The 17,694-nt window shown below is 42.4% G+C and overlaps 1 protein-coding gene across 1 annotated transcript in view; it reads left to right on the plus strand.

The window, feature by feature from the left end:
- Positions 1-11,462: 11,462 nt before the first annotated feature.
- eva1aa (eva-1 homolog A, regulator of programmed cell death a) overlaps positions 11,463-17,694 on the plus strand; it is a gene marked incomplete at both ends in the record, with an annotated part of 122,329 nt that continues 116,097 nt past the window's right edge. Inside the window, one exon of the mRNA XM_080744318.1 lies at positions 11,463-11,574. Within this exon, the coding sequence (XP_080600444.1) occupies positions 11,463-11,574 (112 nt within the window). The remainder of the gene's footprint in view (positions 11,575-17,694) is intronic.

Consider the following 17,694-nt stretch of genomic DNA (forward strand, 5'->3'; position numbering starts at 1 on the left):
TGCTCTATATCTCCTCTGATTCAGAGGAGATAGAGAAAGGTGTGTGCGTGTGGGGACTGAACTGGACCCTCCTGTCTATAGGCTACTTTCCTGTGCGTCTTTGACCTACTGTACCAACCACAGAAGCCTACCACACACACAGACACACTCCCTGGGTAGGTCTGTTATTGAGCTGGCCATATAACAGTAACGCATTGTACTTTTTCCTGGAGTAGGCTGTTTGCTTTATTCAATCATACATGCATTTTGCACCAGTGCTTATTACTGCCTATTTTGCTTAGGCCTATTTAATATGCAATGAATTAATTAAACGGGTATAGGGATTAATGGCATCAATGGACTATATGGACAGCCTTAAGCGGAGGACACATTTCTTTATGGCTGCTTTTCAACCAGTGGTCCTTGAGGGGATCCCAGGTGGTCCCCAGCTAAAGAGTTGTGGACCACCTTATATCTGTAACTAAAATGAAACCAAATGGACCCACCCGTTAACTGTAAGCGTAAAATGAATTGACGGTATAGCTGGCACGGAGCGCGACGCGTCTGTCTGTCTGTCTGTCTGTCTGTCTGTCTGTCCGTCCATCACAGCGGCGCTTGCACCCCCCCCCCCCCCCCCCCCCCCCCGGTATTTATCTATCCATCCAGAGCGCGCGCGACAGACAGAAAGGCAGGCAGCGCGACAGACAGCCAGCGCTTGTCTCTCTCTCTCTCTCTCTCTCTCTCTCTCTCTCTCTCTCTCTCTCTCTCTCTCTCTCACACAGAATGGAAACGACAGTTACCATACTACCAGACCAGTAACGACTCATCGAGAGAGGGAGAGGTTCATATAGGATACAGCCAAAAGCGACCTGATCATTTAGTTGACAGCGCCATGCAGCCGTTAACTGCTGCTGCTTATTTATTTAGGAAAAGAAACAAATGACAGAAAGAGAGAGAGGGAGAGAGCGATCGATCCACTCCCAGCCAGTGTGCATAAAGTTCAAGTTCATTTAGGCCTACGTGTATATTCGTTTTTCCCGAGGGGCGATTTGGTTGCAGCAATAAGCCTACATAACTTAAGAGCGCAAATGTGTGCGTGTGCGTGTGTGTGCGTGTGCGTGTGTGTCCAGAAACGTTTTGGAAACGCCACCTTAATTGTCTTCTTGGCTTGCGATCATAAATAGCCTACGAATAACGAAACCACCAGCAAAATATCCTATATCCTTCATCAGATAAATTAAGGGGACTGGGGTAAAGGGATATAAGAAATTGTCCATTTTAGAAGTATTTAAGCATTTTTGTTCGTTTAATGCACTTGTATATGGAGCGATTGGAGCCTATTAGGCTATCTGGCCTATGGGCCGTCAGGCGCACAAATATGGATTGTTTATGTGATGATGATAATGATATAGGCCTAATGCAACAGCGCGACAATAGGTGCATTTACATGACCAATCTGATCTAAATAAAGACAGACAGACAGACAGACAGACAGACAGACAGACAGACAGACAGACAGCGTCGTGCACAACTGTGCGACTTGTCAGTAGCTATATATTCCATGTCCATCAGTTTTGGGCCGACGATATCATTTGATAACAAGACAGACCCAGCCAAACTGCGAAAAATTGCCGATCTACAAGCTCACAACGAGGTGTGTCTACAGACTACACAACATGCATGCTTGCGAGTTTGCAGATCTGGTGAGCTACCCAAAGGCATACTATAAAGCTTTGATTAGATTTGATTAAATAAGCCATGTCACAGTGACCCATTGTAATTTGGCAACTTTTTTGAGCCTATTTATTGTTAAATCAAGTAGGCGTATAGACTATATTTATTGCTCCTAATAATTAACAAATTAAGCCAGCAATATAGCCTACATTACAGCTACGTGATTTCATCTGTTCTGTAGGATATTATTCAATCATTAATGCGGGGAATGGCGCGTCGTTGCTGTCAGTGGCTCCAGTAGGGCGTAGGGGGCTGCCCGGGGCTCCGGTGGGCCTGGCAGGCTGGCCCAGGTGCCCACTGAACGGCGGGGTGACAGGCGGTGGTCCGCGGGGCCCGGGGACCCCGGAGGAAGCTCCGATGCTGCCTGGGTGTTGGCGCCGCCTCGGTGGACGCACAAAGCCTTATTGCTCGGTCAATTCTCAACGGATTTTTCTAATTTTAAGTACTGTATATCTGTGAAGTGTCTATATGCATTCAGTGTATATAAATGTTTTAATTTTCCCTCCATCAAACCATCAAGCTTGAAGTACAGAAATAATACTAGCCCGTTACAAGATTGCGTTGAGAGAGAGAGAGAGAGAGAGAGAGAGAAAGAGAGGGAGAGAGAGAAAGAAAGAAAGAAAGAAAGAAAGAAAGAGAGAGAGATGGGGGGGAGATGCACATAAACTCATTCCTTTTTTGTTTTCTTCTTCCACCCCTATGAACTGCCGCTCTACGCACAGCTGAATCGTTCGCTTATAGAAGCAGCGGCCGCGCATTGCTTTTGCAAAAATAGAAGCCTTTCCTAGGGTCGGAGTGGTGATGTCTATAGCAAAACGGGGACACCCTGCCTTTCCGACAGGTTTATTCGAAATGGCGTTGTTTCTAAATCGAGACGTTTAGGGTCGTAAAGGCGATGTGCATAGAAAAGAGGGAGCACCCCGCCATTTCGACCCATAGAAGTCAATGGTCGGAGTGGCAGGGCGTCGGTATGGCGGGGTGTAACCGCCACCAGAGTGGGGGTAGGACCGATATATGGCACTATGACACTTATATATACATATATTTTGGTTTTATTACTTACACTTACGATTGCTCTCTATTGCTGATTTCTCTTCCTTGTTTGTTCTTTCGCTGTACACAACAGTACTTTTTTCTTTTCCATACTTCCCAGTAACTTTGTAACCTATTAGCTATAACTACTGAGCCACCTCTGGGCGACTGATTTTCCCCCTGGGCCTTGGGATAATAAAGTAATCTATCCACAAGGAAATGTATGTAATATCACACAGCCACTCTAGGGCATTATATTATGTGCATTGTTGTCCCCATGCCAAACAAACTTAGAAATTAATGAAAAGCATTTACTTACTTTCGGAGGGATGACTCTGTTTGTGTTTTGTCTATGATGACAGGTTTAGGGGGAGGCATGAATTTGGATGGAGGACCCCCATCACCACTGCCCACAGCCAAGCGAGGTACGGACGTAGACAGGAACCCTGTCAGAGAATGGTAATCATTATTTAACCAAGTACGTTCAGTTTGGAACAAACCATTCAGGTGTAACGTCGTAGCACCAGTTGAAACAGTTGCATTTATAAATGCTACGTTAGCTGCTAGCTCTAATAACAGCAACGCCACGGTTCATCACAGCACGGTAACAACAGATTTTAAACTAAATGTGAGGGACGGTCTCATATGAAATACTTACTTTCTTGTATTCTGAGGTTTCGTAATAATCTTAGTGATGACATTACGTCCAGTTTCTTCACACAGACTGCCATGATTGACCTTCCTTGTGTTATTGTATCATCACATGTAGTAGGTACGGAAGCCGCCTGGTACATGTTCGAAACGCGATGTGACAGGCATGCAATGAAGCCATGTATCCACACGATGTCACTATTGTACCATCAGTTACACGTGTTGCACACCATGATAGACTGTACAGTACTGTGCGTGTACACTACACTGTGATTGTATCCACTATCCAGCCTCCGTTTGATGCCCAGGCAGTGCGCAGTCGGCAGGAATAAGTAGGCTACTCAATTTCTTTACTTAGCCTATGTAAACGTATAAATACTGGTGTTACAAGTTAAGTAGACTAAAAGTCCGGGATTCAAAATGTAGGCTATAGACTACTTGAGTAAAAGTATCGATGCACTTAAAGTCCTCATTATGCAGAATGTCCCATTTCAAGCTTTCAAATGTATAAAAACCTTTAGAAAATAGCAGATCTACAAGCTCGTACGAGCTTGTTAGATCGTCTATTTATAAAATGCCCAAAATATATCGACGTGTATGGGGCCTAATGTATGTTTAAATTGTAATAATAATCAATCTACAAAGTAGGCCTAAACTAGTAGGCCTATTAAGTTTTCAAATAAATGTAGCCTAGTGGAGTAAAAGTACAATATTTGGCTCAGAGATGTGGAGTAGAAGTAAAAGTAGGCCTATTGTAAATTGGAAATACCAAACATCTCATTGTACTTTAGTAGGCTACTGTACTACATGTAATATGCCGATAATAGAAAAACATAAATTAAGTAACTTGCTAAGTCGATTGGATGAGACCAAATAATAGCTGCACTTTTACTTTTTTTTATTAGTATTTTATTGATTTTTTTTCCCTTTAAAACAGCTCTGCACTTCCAATATTATTAGGGGTCCCTACTTTCCTAATCTGTGGGCTTCCTCACAACAGTATAAAAGCTTTTATTTTCGCATTATCTCGTGAGGAAGCGGCAGCGCGGCGCCAATCATAAACATCCGGGGTAAAGTGTAGACCGGCTATTTATTCAACTTGTCTTGTCAACACAACACGTGAAACATGTTCAGGAGCACAGAAACGAAAAAAAAGCTATCATTTTGCAGCTGAAACATTACTCGTCGCTGAGCAAATATTTTAAAACGGTGAAGTCGCCTGCAACTACAGATTTTGCCACAGAAAGCAGCGATCACGTTTCACAGGCCTTCGCAACACAGCAAGTAAGTTTCAGGTCCTAAATGAAAAGCGCTTCTTGATCAACATTCTATTAGGATCAATGAATTGGCAGCGTTTTATGCAGAGGATGTGGGCGCAGAATGCGTAGCCATAAATCATAACACCAGTAGAGGTCGCTAATATTCGGACGTTAGACGTAACGTCCGAATATTACTGGTGTTATGATTTATGGCTAGTACAAACGCCTGTTCCCTGATGGAGCAGGGTTTACTACAGCACTGATTTTGTAAATGTTGGTAAAATTAGTCAAATGGAGTCTGTCTGTACGGCTGAAGATAAATGAACACATAACGTCGGTGGGAAAGGAGATATTGTGTGTTTTGGAGAAACAGCAGCGTGGTGTTGATGTTTGTAGATAGATAGATAGATAGATACCTTTATTATCCCAAGGGGGAAATTCAGTGAAGCTTAATGTCAGTTGTCAGATGTCAGTTGTCAGAGTGTTTGTGTTGGAGCGCCTCAGTGCGGCTGCAGAGTTCTGTAGTGCTTGTTGTTGTATATGCAGCAATAAAACAGGGAGCTGGAGGCTATTCTAATTCTAATTGCTGTCATGGTTGATTCTTGTTGCACCTTTTTGGCTTTTTTGCTCCATCTATTGTCTCAAATTAAATATAGGCGAATGCACAGAGCTCTGCCCTATAGTTTTTCATTTGGCTATTCACCACAGTTATTGCTTATGATTGCCACTGTGGATTAATCATTGTAGTTTGCGCTTAGATCACGCAAAGACAACAGACCCGGGCCCCTTTGATCAGGGCCCCTTTGATCTGAAAACCCATGGGGAATAAGGTCCTCAAATAAATAATGTGAAGGGCCCCCAAATTAATCCTAATGGCCTAATACACTATGTATCTTGCTACTATAATTTGAGAGGGGTCCCACAATTCGTTGTGCCAGGATGGCAAGCACAGGAACACTCAAAATCAACTGGGTTTTCGCCTACAATATTCGACTACGAGGCATGGCCACTTTAAAGGCTATCTTTCCTACCTTCAATAGAATTACATGATGAGTAATTTAACTTTTTACAAAATTCTTTGAGGAGATGCTTCACGTGACACAACCCTGCAAGCCAAATGACGTCATGATAATGTTATGATAACGTCCTCCGGTGACGTTCAGAACCAGGCCAGATCACAGCCCATATGGGGATGATCTTGACGTCATTACCAGGACCTCATATGGACTATAGGATTATTGTTATTGTTTGTAATGTTAGTTGAACTAGACCAGGTCAACCTGGTTGTGCCAGACCCCCTGTCTGTCATCATCATTTATGACATCATGCCTTTTGTAGGCATGTCATCATCATGTCATCATCATATATACCCTTTATATAGAAAACCCGGACAGACCGACATTTGCTTATGTAGGCCTACCCATTTCATGGGTCTGGCAAATATGAGCATAAAAGGTTATATTCTGGGACATATCTGACTAGCTATGATATTTATCTGGCCTCAATCGGACCCTCTCTGATTAATCCAGGATGTCTGTTTTTGTGGGCAGGATTTATGTTGGTTGAAATCAGGTGATATTCTAGGCCAGATCTGACTAGTGATGGTTTGACTTGATCTGGCCCCAATTGAGACGTCACTGATTGGACCAGGTCCTGACTGTGCTTGCTGGGAATATCACCAGAGGCATGGCCTGTGACATCACAATATCGCCATGCTTCACGTGACATCACAATATCTCCAGGGACATGGCCACGTTTTACGCTACCTTCAATAGGTACACGACACGTGCATGATGAACTAGAAATACTGTTCTTACAAAACAGTGTGGGCTTGCATGGAACACCTTGTATGGGCATAAAGATACCCAACTGGCACTCAAACATTAGCCTAATTCTGAGACTCCTACATTCAATCCCTCAGATACTATAGCCGATCCAGTCCCTCAAAATGGGAGAGGACCTGTGATGTTCTGCCGCACGTTTTATTTCTGTTTTATCTATTTGTTTGGTCATTAAAGGGGAAGACCACCCATTTTCAATATTGAACTATGTCATTAATATACCTTAGAGGAGTTGTGTGGAAATAGGAAAAAGGTTCCCCCTCTTCTGTGTTGCCTAGAACTGGAGGATTGATTTTGGGGTTTGTATTGTAAAGTACAACTTGATGACATCACACATTGTACTTTACAATACAAACCCCAAAATCAATCCTCCAGTTCTAGGCAATACAGAAGAGGGGGAACTGTTTTTCTATTTCCACACAACTCCTCTAAGGTATATTAATGACATAGTTCAATATTGAAAATGGGTGGTCTTCCCCTTTAAGGTACACAGAATGAGAGGCCTGCTCTGCCGGAAACATCGTGAAAAAAGGTTATGGCCATTTGTATATTCACTGTCCCATTGACTCCACTACACAGGAATGGAAATATATTATAAAAAAGAAAATATCTGCTTTAAGTAGCATGTGAGGAGAGGTTTTTCATGATTCTGAATCCATTGCAAGCATTTGTTTTGCACAAAAAACATTCCTTGGGCTAGAAAACGGACCAACAAAAGTGTGAAAAGTCACAAGTCATCACTTTTATGAGTCATCACTTACAGTTTTGTTGGTTAGTTTTCTATCCCAAGGAATGTTTTTTGCAAAACAAATGCTTACAATGGATTCAGAATCATGAAAACCCTCCAGTTTGACCCCTCACATGCTACTTAAAGCAGAATTTTCTTTTTTTTATATATATATTTCCTTTCGTGTGTAGTTAAGTTAATGGGACAGTGAATATACAAATGGCCATAACTTTTTTCGCGACGTTTCCGACCTCTCATTCTGTGGACCTTAATGACCAAACTAATAGATAAAACAGAAATAAAAAGTGAGGCTGACATCACAGGTTCAATCCTATTCCGTGAGCTTTTGGGCATGTGGATCCCCGACTATGAGGGATTGAATGGGTCTCTCTTCCTCTCCCTCCAGACTCATTTCCCATTGGAAATGCATTGGGTGCTTAAAGTTAAATATTTCAAAAACTACAAAAGACTTCATGTGGGTGTTGTTGTTATTTATATCAGGTCGCACTTGTTGGTGGTGATGTCACTAAGAACGCTGCTCCCTCATTGGCTAAAGACCCTGCATTTGAACTGTCTGCCATTGAGGAGAATAACCTTACTATATAAAGATTTGGTAAACTAGACCAGGTCAACCTGGTTGTGCCAGACCCCCCTGTCTGTCATCATCATTTATGACATCATGCCTTTTGTAGGCATGTCATCATCATGTCATCATCATATATACCCTTTATATAGAAAACCCGGACAGACAGACAGACCGACATTTGCTTATGTAGGCCTACCCATTTCATGGGTCTGGCAAACATACTGGTCTCGCTTTCAGCAAGCCCACAATAATCGAACGTTTTGAAAATATGCATGCCTACGTCCTATATAAAGTTGAGCTACCTGCAGATCATCATAGTAAGGGGAACATAAGAAAATCTGCGAAGTAAATCGTTACCAAGAAATTTCTTCACCAATGTGTTTCTAAAGGTGTGTAATAATATGTACTAAAAGGTTGAAATTCAACTCCCGGGGGAAACCTCATAAAAAAATGATTCGTGTTTGTGTCCCATTAACTTTACTATACAGGAAAAATACAAAAAGAAATCTGCTTTAAGTAACATGTAAGGGGGTAAAACTAGGGGATTTTCATGATGCTGAATCCATTGCAAGCATTTGTTTTGCACGAAAAACATTCCATGGGCGACAAATGGCCCCCACAAAACGGTGAAAAGTGATGATTCATCACTAAACCATCGTTTTGTGGGTCCGATTTTAGCCCAAGGAATGTTTTTCGTGCAAAACAAATGCTTGCAATGGATTCAGCATCATGAAAAAACCCTAGTTTGACCCCTCACATGTTACTTAAAGCAGATTTATATTTTGTATTTTTTCCTGTATAGTAAATTAATGGGACACAAACAAAATCAGTTTTTTTATGAGGTTTCCCCCGGGAGTTGAATTTCAACTTAACATATTATTACACACCTTTAGAAACACATTGGTGAAGAAATTTCTTGGTAACGATTTACTTCGCAGATTGGTCAAATATCTTATAAAATCCCCTTACTATCAATAAAGGTCAGGGCCAAGAAAATGATCGAGTTGGCATCTACTTACCTCATCCCGTGTTCGCTCACGGCCAACACTATATAGCATTCTCAAGAGGAACGAAAGCCATCGCTGTTATGATTTTCAAATTTGTGGATAATGACGAGGGCATTACTGACAACATTGTTTACACCCTATGGTTTACACAGAACTCCTTTAATTAGTGTGGTTGCCCCGCAGTGCAACCACACTATTGTTCTTGGTATTTTTGAGCGGTGGTAAACCGCTCCTATACGTGGCTGTGCGTGTGTCTGTAGCCTTTTTCCTCAGCGTTTTGCCATAGTAAAATGTGTGTACGTAGCATCATGTTTGTCTAGTGATGTCATCGTTGTGTGTCTGTAGCCTTTTTCCTCAGCGTTTTGCCATAGCAGAACGTGTGTGTGTAGCATACCCTGTACATCCTAGACTCAAATCCTAGTCTGAAGACGTTATGCAAGCACGACCACCGCTCACTTCACATTGGGTGTGATTTTTACTCATCATCTGATGTTACCCTTCAGCCAATCAGACATCACGATACCTTGATATTGAGATGTCATCCTTTTTTCCCTCTCTGATTGGCTCTCCATTAGAGTCAAACCACACTTGCAATTTCCAATTGCATCTTTCTAGTTATTCATCCTAGTAGTATCATTTTAACCCAGTATCGGCCAACATTTTTTATTTCTGATTTCACCATACCACGTAGGGCTGTCACGACTCACGATTATGACATTTTACATGACGATTCATTTTCTCTCAATTAATTACGATTTAATCGTTTTTTTGTCGTTGACAATTACATTTCTGTTTGGCTTTTAGGCTTTGAAGTTGCACATGGCAGATATGACACATAACCTAAATAATGTAAATATACAAAGAAATGACTGACATTTTTGACAACTTTATACTTATAAATAACATTGATAGTGGAAATAGTGGATAGTGGAATAGTGAAATAGTGGAATTGTGAGCTTGTAGATCTGCTATTTCCACATTTTTTTTACTTTTAAATAAACATATGAACATTTTTCAACATGGAAACGATTATGACGATTATGTCAAATAATCGCGATTATGTCAAATAATCGCGATTAGACGATTATGTAATAATTGTGATAATTATTCATTATATGATAATTATTCATTATATGAGGCTCCCCTTCCTATATAAACCCATTGTAAATTCATCACTGCATGGAGCAGCGAACTGTAAATCTGTAGATGTAAAATTATGAAGACCTTTATCTCTAGTTAAAGGGATATAAAAAAAATCATCACTCTGAGCTAACGCGGACATTATTTGTATGCTGGTGGATCTCTCCGGGTCCTCCGACGTCTTGAAATGACGCGGAGGGACATGACTCCTGCTGCTGTCCGCTTTGAGTAAATGAGGAAGTGATCCACGGTGGAAAACGAGTGATAAATCATAGGGATTTTATCATTATAATGGATAAGCCTAAACAAACCAGTTCACATGAATAATACTGATGTAAAATAAGATATCTGAACGGCTAAATTTATTTTAATAAATTTATTTCCAATAAGCCTGGGTTTCCGAGGCTATTTCATCATCTACTTAGGCTGTTGTGAACACCCTGGACAAATTAATTTGCTTGATTCAATATTTAGATATTTGATATTCATTTTATCAGACACTCTCCATCCAGGGCCCCTTCCCATACAAACCCATTGTAACTTCAAACTCCATTTTAACCATGATAGATTAATCAAAAACACCCATCTTTTTTCTGGTGACTTGTAATACCCTCCTATACATGAGCTGCATAACTTTTTCATTTATTTGTAATTTTTTTAAAATTGTATTAAATGTTTTCCATTTTCCCAAAGAATAATTAAAAATAAATGAAAAAGTTATCGAGAAAACATGGCCAGCTCACGTATTAGGAGGACAGTATGAGTCACCAGAAAAAAGACGGGTGTTTTTGAAGAATCTATCATGGTTAAAATGGAGTTTGAAGTTACAATGGGTTTTCATCGGAAGGGGTCCTGGATAGAGGAGAGTGTCTGAAAAAAATGAATATCAAATATCTAAATATTGAATCAAGCAAATAAAAATCTGTCCAGGGTGTTCAAAACAGCCTGCGTAGACGATGAAATGACCAAAAGTTTTTTTAGAAAGTGGAAAATCCCTTTAAATCAATTCCGGTCCCCGGACCACACTTTGAGATTGAGAACCCCCCTATGCACTTGCCTTGGAAGTTGGAATGCGCGCGCGCGTGTGTGTGTGTGTGTGTGTGTGTGTGTGTGTGTGTGTGTGTGTGTGTGCGCGCGCGCGCGCCTGTGTGGATGGTAACACGGGGGCTTTGAGACCACGCGGGCGACCGTGCTACAGGTGGGCAGCCTCCTTAAGCAGTAAGCACGCAGTTGGAAATGCAAGCAGAGAGAATAGAACAGATTGTAGAAGCACTGCTGCTGCTCGCAGCCAGAGACACACAGCAGCACTGGGACCTCCTCATCGCTCCTATCAACTCTAATCTGGGGAGGGAAGGATGAGTTGACCCGGGCGAGAGGAGGCAGCATTATGGGACCAAACATCTTCGGCTTACGACATCGTAGAACATAAACAAAACAAATGAAACTGTTGCTGGTGCTGTTGCTGATGTTTGGGAGAAAGTCACACTACACTCCGAGGCTTTAAGGATGTTCTTCCCCGATGGGACTCTACTCTCAGCCGTCAATTATGCGCTCGTGTTGGGAATAACGTGTCTGGCCGTCTCCTGCGACTTCACCGAGGGCTCTGAGGACTTCTCAGGTTGGGAAAAAAAGCTGATTTGTTTTTGTAGTTTTGAAAAGCAACAGTTAAAAAATGCATGGTTGATTGATGCAGCGACAAGATGAGTTTTTCTTTTGCAGACGCTACGTACGCATCTAGTCGCAAAACTTTACTACTTGTTTTGCATTGGAGACAGACAGTGGCGTCAGTTCAGCAAAGGCTAAGGTATGGCAACATGACTGGTGACCAGTCATGCCATACCTTAGCAACAGGCACAATGAAAAGTACATTTTATTATTTCCCCCTGTAGCCAAGGTATGGCAGCTGCCATCGCTTGCCATATCCAATTGACGCCTCTGGAGACAGACCCGTGCCGTTGACATGCTGCTGCATGCACACACCGCTTGCGCCATAAATCAAATGGAACATAGCTCGTTTAGCACGCGTAAATGAACTACAAAGAAAACGCGTCATTTGGCCAGTGGAATTGGCAGAGAATGACCCACGGGCAACAAAACTCACATCAAAAGAACGGTTCTCCCACTTTAGTTGAGTTGCTTCGGGGTTATCAGTTATTGCGTTTACTCAGTAATTTCTGGAACAGAAACGCATAACTTATCGATGAGAGACGGAGATAAAGACGTGGGATATATTGTAGTTAATGTGTTACTACTAGATACATCCTCGACAGGGTCGTAACTAACTTTAGGCCCATCATACCGTTTTATGGCCAAACAGAGATGTAAACATGTGCGCGCTCACTGTATCATGCGTGAAATGTTTTCGTATATCTTCACGTCATGGATTACATGGCTTTTTTTCCCACTTGGGTCTTGGGAAGGGAAATTCATATAGCGTATTGAATGAATGATTGGAGAATGGAGATGGCATAGCCTTTTACTTATAGTTTGTTCCCCTCCAGTTCTGTGACTGAATGATGGTATGATGATCTGATTCTAGTCTAATAGACCAATTCCGACCTTCCTTAACACACAGACTGTGACTGTGTTATAGTCGAAATTAAACCTCCTCTCTCCATCTCTGCAAGGAGCCCAAAGGCAAGCCTCAAGGTTCTGTTTACAATGTCATAAACCAAGAAGGGAGCTTTGTGTCAATGTTAATTGGCCCTAATGGGACACTAATGGTTTGAAATGAGCAGACTTAACACAGTCACAGGGTAGGGAAAGGTGCTAATAAGCAAGCACATTATGCAGATGCTTTATTTGTGTGTGTGTGTGTGTGTGTGTGTGTGTGTGTGTGTGTGTGTGTGTGTGTGTGTGTGTGTGTGTGTGTGTGTGTGTGTGTGTGTGTGTTGGGGTGAGGGGGTCTCTCCCCAGAAAGAAGGGGGGGGGGGCATAACAATTACACAAATTTATGCTGATATAATTATGGTGACATATGCATGACAAATATATTCAGACTTTGGGGGAACTATTGCACAACCTCACTGAAACAGTTTTTTTGTAGATCATTAATCTTCCACTTTATATCATGGTGGTAAATACAGTTTACATTTATTTAGATATTTTATATGTCAATCATTTTGTGCTGTTATATGGATATTGAAAATTACACTCACTTACAGCTTCTGCTGCCACATATCTTGAAGAAGAGTGTTGTTTGTTTGTTTGTTTCTGGACATTTCAAATGGAATGCAATGGCTATATTTCTCAATTGCAATGTGGTGCACTAATGGAATTTCATTTTCACATGTTAGAAAAAGGGATTGATGGCCTAGAAACCTTTTCAACACACCGTAAAGCTGGAGCCAGATCTCAGGCATTAAGTGTGTGTGTGTGTGTGTGTGTGTGTGTGTGTGTGTGTGTGTGTGTGTGTGTGTGTGTGTGTGTGTGTGTGTGTGTGTGTGTGTGTGTGTGTGTGTGTGTGTGTGTGTGTGTGTGTGTGCGCGCGTTTGCCTCCATGTTTTTGGGATATGATCTATGACAAATTCAAACTATAAATTTCTCCCCAATAATCTGCGGGGGCAACGTATCCACCCAGTTTCAAAGGGTATGACACCACTGTTACGACTAAGCATGAATTAGAAATTATTATTTTGTCAAAGCTGTTGACAACATAGTCATGGAATTTTACAATTATTATTTTCAAAATAGATTTTTACTGAATTGTTACCCAAAGTGCAACCGTAACTTGCGCTTTACTTTGATTTTTTTGATATCCATTAGACTGAATGAGATTTGATCAAAAGCAGCTAATTGGGCAACCAGATCAGATGGAGTTCATGCTTTCCATTGCAACAGGTTTACCAATATCCCAGCTTAGACACGATTATTGAAACACTATGTTGTAAGCAGGAGTTAATTTGGTTGAAATCTCATTTCAACACTCAACTTTTTGTGGCAACATAAACACATTTCACATCACATATAAGAGGTCTTTACCTCTGGGCATTTCAATGGTCCTTTGATAGTGGGCTGTGCGACTCAGGGGGATGGGGGAGGCAACCCCCTTTTGTCATAGCAGATTCTCCACTGTTTCCCTTGTGGAAAAACATTTCTAAAGTCATATGAAGTATTTGCATGAAAGATTGAATTCGAAGGAGGAGGACACATCCGGATGCAGTTTGGGTTGTTCACAGCATCCCTTAAGCCCGTGGTTCTCAACCTTTTCAGGCCGCGACACCCAAAATAATCTTATTTTAACTGGGGACCCCCCACCCTGACGAGCACTAAGAGTTGAGGCATTACATTTTGTATAACACGGTTCTATTGTGAAAATAGCATTGCAATGCGCTGTGAGCATATAGATCGGCGAGGCGCTGTGAGCATGCAGATCGGCTATTTTCACAATTTCCACCTCTAATATTTGACAGTTTGGCAAATGTTTAATTTGTTATTTTAAAGGTACTAAAACGTCCTTAAATTGTCCATTTAGAAATGAGCAGATACCCTCTATACACTTAAACTTTATGTTGGTTTGAGTGAGAAAATAATGTTTCACATTAAGCTAATCATCTGGGGAACCCCCAAAATAATTTGGGTACCCACAGGTTGAGAACCACTGACTAGCAAGCGACATGCTTTTGCAAAAACTGCTGACTAAGCATCCTTTTCTGATGAATTTAAAGAGTGCCCGCCTCAGAATTCCTCGGGGACAAAGGAGGAGCTTCAGTCCTTTGCATTCTTGGCCAGCTGGAGTCTCCCTGGAGACCAAGGCAAGGGCCAGTCTTTTGACTGACAGCCACTGCCAGGCTGCAGGGGTGACAGAAGTTGCGGGGTTTAGATGTAGCATCTGTCAGTCACCCGTCGAACGATCACGGGTGCAGTGATGCTAAACAGCTAGGCAGGCACTGAACCAGATCCTAACCAGAGAAAGGGCCATTAACCAACTGTTGATGTGCAAAGAAATGTTTATGACAATGGCCGCTAATTAAATACTGAAGCGTCACGCGTTGGTTTACCGCATGAACATTTCATGTATCATCCCTGTCTTGTTACATTTTGGTTGGGCTTTGTTTGGCTCACACAGGCAACCAGCGGGTAACTTAAAGTTAAAACAAGGTTCACGTTTCGTCAGAAGGTTTTGAGCTCGCAGCCGAAATGAAAACAAACTCTGTTGGTGGGTAATTTAATTCTGTCCCTGACTCTGTTATCATCTCCTATTATTCCAACACACAGCTGCCTGAATGGCTAATTAGAGGTGTGGAGTGAGCGATTGGAGCGGGGAGCCCCAAGGCTGACACCTAAGCAGCTATAGCTAACACTGAGACCTTCTTTATCACCTTAATGAAGCTGCTTGTTGGTGTTTTTTTATCTCATCTCTCAGTATGGTCAGTATAGCCGTACAAACTCAGCTCAACTGCATGCAAGCTTACGGAAATAAAATGGGCCTTTCATTATCTATTGGGGTACAGTGAAGCTCCTCTGTCAATAAAGCCCTGAGCAAGACCTATTTAACCCACTCAAAGAGATGTGAGGCTGTTAAGGGGTCGAAGGGTTAACTCAGGTCAAACCAGAGTGTGTGCGTGTGTGCGTGTGTGCGTGCGTGCGCGTGTGTGCGTGTTTGTGTGTGTTGGGTGGGTGGGTGGGTGGGAGGCTAATCATCCATCCTCCCATCCTCTGTCCCTGCGGCCCCTCACAAGGCGGGGGTCCACGGAAGAGAAAGTCAGTCAACATTGAGGTTTTGTCCTCTAGATTCATGTGCAAATCTTAGACGTCACATATTAACTAGCTCCACAAAAAGGTGGATATTGTAAAGGGGGAAAACAAAGTTCTACCTGACATTTTCATAGACTGCAATAGGTCAGCAAACTCAATCTCCTAGGGAGCCCAAGAGTTCAACTTAATCTTTAACCGAGTGGATTAGATTCAGATTTTGGGTAGTTCAAAACCAAACAAAAAAACCAAACAGGATTCGAAATTTCGAATCACTTTGATTTCCGATCTGTGATCATTGACTTATTTCTAGTTTGATTAATCAAATAATATTTTTAACACCCAAAATACAAATCTTGTATTGTATTGTAATTTGCTTGACAGAGATACAGTAAGCTTCTCTGTTTACTATGGCAAATGATGGATCATTGCGCATGCATGCATGCACGTGCACGCACACACATTATTCTGCTTTCCAATACACACATGCGCGCGCGCGCACACACACACACACACACACACACACACACACACACACACACACACACACACACACACACACACACACACACACACACACACACCTCCACGTGTTGGCTAGTGCTCCTCCACGCCTCTCATAGCTTAATCTGCCCTGTAATTTTGGAGTGGCCCTGGACTGGTAAGAGTAGTGGTCCGCCACTCCCCCACTCAGCCCTGCCCTCCCCCTTCCTCACATGTTCCCCAAATAGGCTCTATGCACAGCAGCCATATTGTAAATAAATTGGGCACCTTCCTTACTTCCTTCACAGGTGTTACCAATGATACTATAAGGCTCTGGTCCATTCTGGTCCAACAGAGTCAGGGTGCTGATATTGCATGTTGGCTCACTGGAGCTCAGTGGGTCTCAAAGTGTTGTTGAGGGGGTTCTAATTCTAAATGGCCCTTTATGGGTCTGTAACTCTGAGAGTTATGGTGGTCCTTGAAATCAATACGTTTGAGAACCACTGTGCCACACTAAATGGAACAAAGCCTTCAATAGAATCATTGGTAACACCTGTGAAGGAGGATATGTGCATAGAGCCTATTCTCCAACTATCCTCCCTGTCTGTTTCTCCCTCTCCATCCCCCACTGCTCCTCTGCCACCACCCCACTAACCCCAAACTTCCACTCCTCCCTGGGGCTTGCCTGATCACTGCCTGTGTGTGCGCCAGGTGAGCTCTGTCTAAACAAATCCTGCCTCCCGCTTTGTTTTGTCTACTGCGGTGGAAGGAGGCGGCACTGGGGACAGTGGGGGCTGTGGTTCTGTTTAAACTGACTTGGGAGGGTCAGGGGAGGGCTTTAGAAACTAGTTTTGGCGAAAGCAGTTCCCAAAGGCGTGCATTGTGAAAGGTCTCGGATTATCGCTTGATTACATCTCTTGGTCCTACTACAGGATTATGTCTGTATGCCTCACATTGGTGTCATTGAGGTTGACACTTCTCTTCCCTGAAATACACTGACCATGATGGATGCCATCTCTCTTTTTTTAAACACAACACGTTAAATGTGACTTCTTTTTTTAAAGATTTGTTTTTGGGCTTTTTATGCCTTTATTTGACAGGACAGTAGACTGACAGGAAATGGGGAGAAAGATGGGGAATGACATGTGGCAAAGGTCGTCCGGATCGGGAATCGAACCGGCGACGCCAGCAGGCATCATAGCCTAGTATGTGGTATGCGCCTTAACCACTAGGCCAGCGGGTGCCCCGAAAGAAGTATTTTCTGCACGCTGGACAGATACTAGTTTGGATGTGACTTTCGTTGAAATGTGCAACATCTAATTCTTAAGATGTAATAAAATGAAATAGTTGTGTGAGATGGAGCGCCCGTTGGTGCTGGCCTAGCGGTCCAGGAGCATATCATATAGGCTCCCGCGGGTTCAAATCCCGATCCCGACGACCTTTGACAACCCTGTTTCCCGTCTACTGTACTATATGAATAGGCAGAAAATCCCCCAAAAATATTTGCATGAGATGAGGCATTATGTTGGAGTAATTGCTCAGCAGTGTTATGTATAGGGGT

Source organism: Nannobrachium achirus (assembly GCF_963921795.1).
Source record: "Nannobrachium achirus genome assembly, chromosome: 16".
Lineage (NCBI taxonomy): Eukaryota > Metazoa > Chordata > Actinopteri > Myctophiformes > Myctophidae > Nannobrachium > Nannobrachium achirus.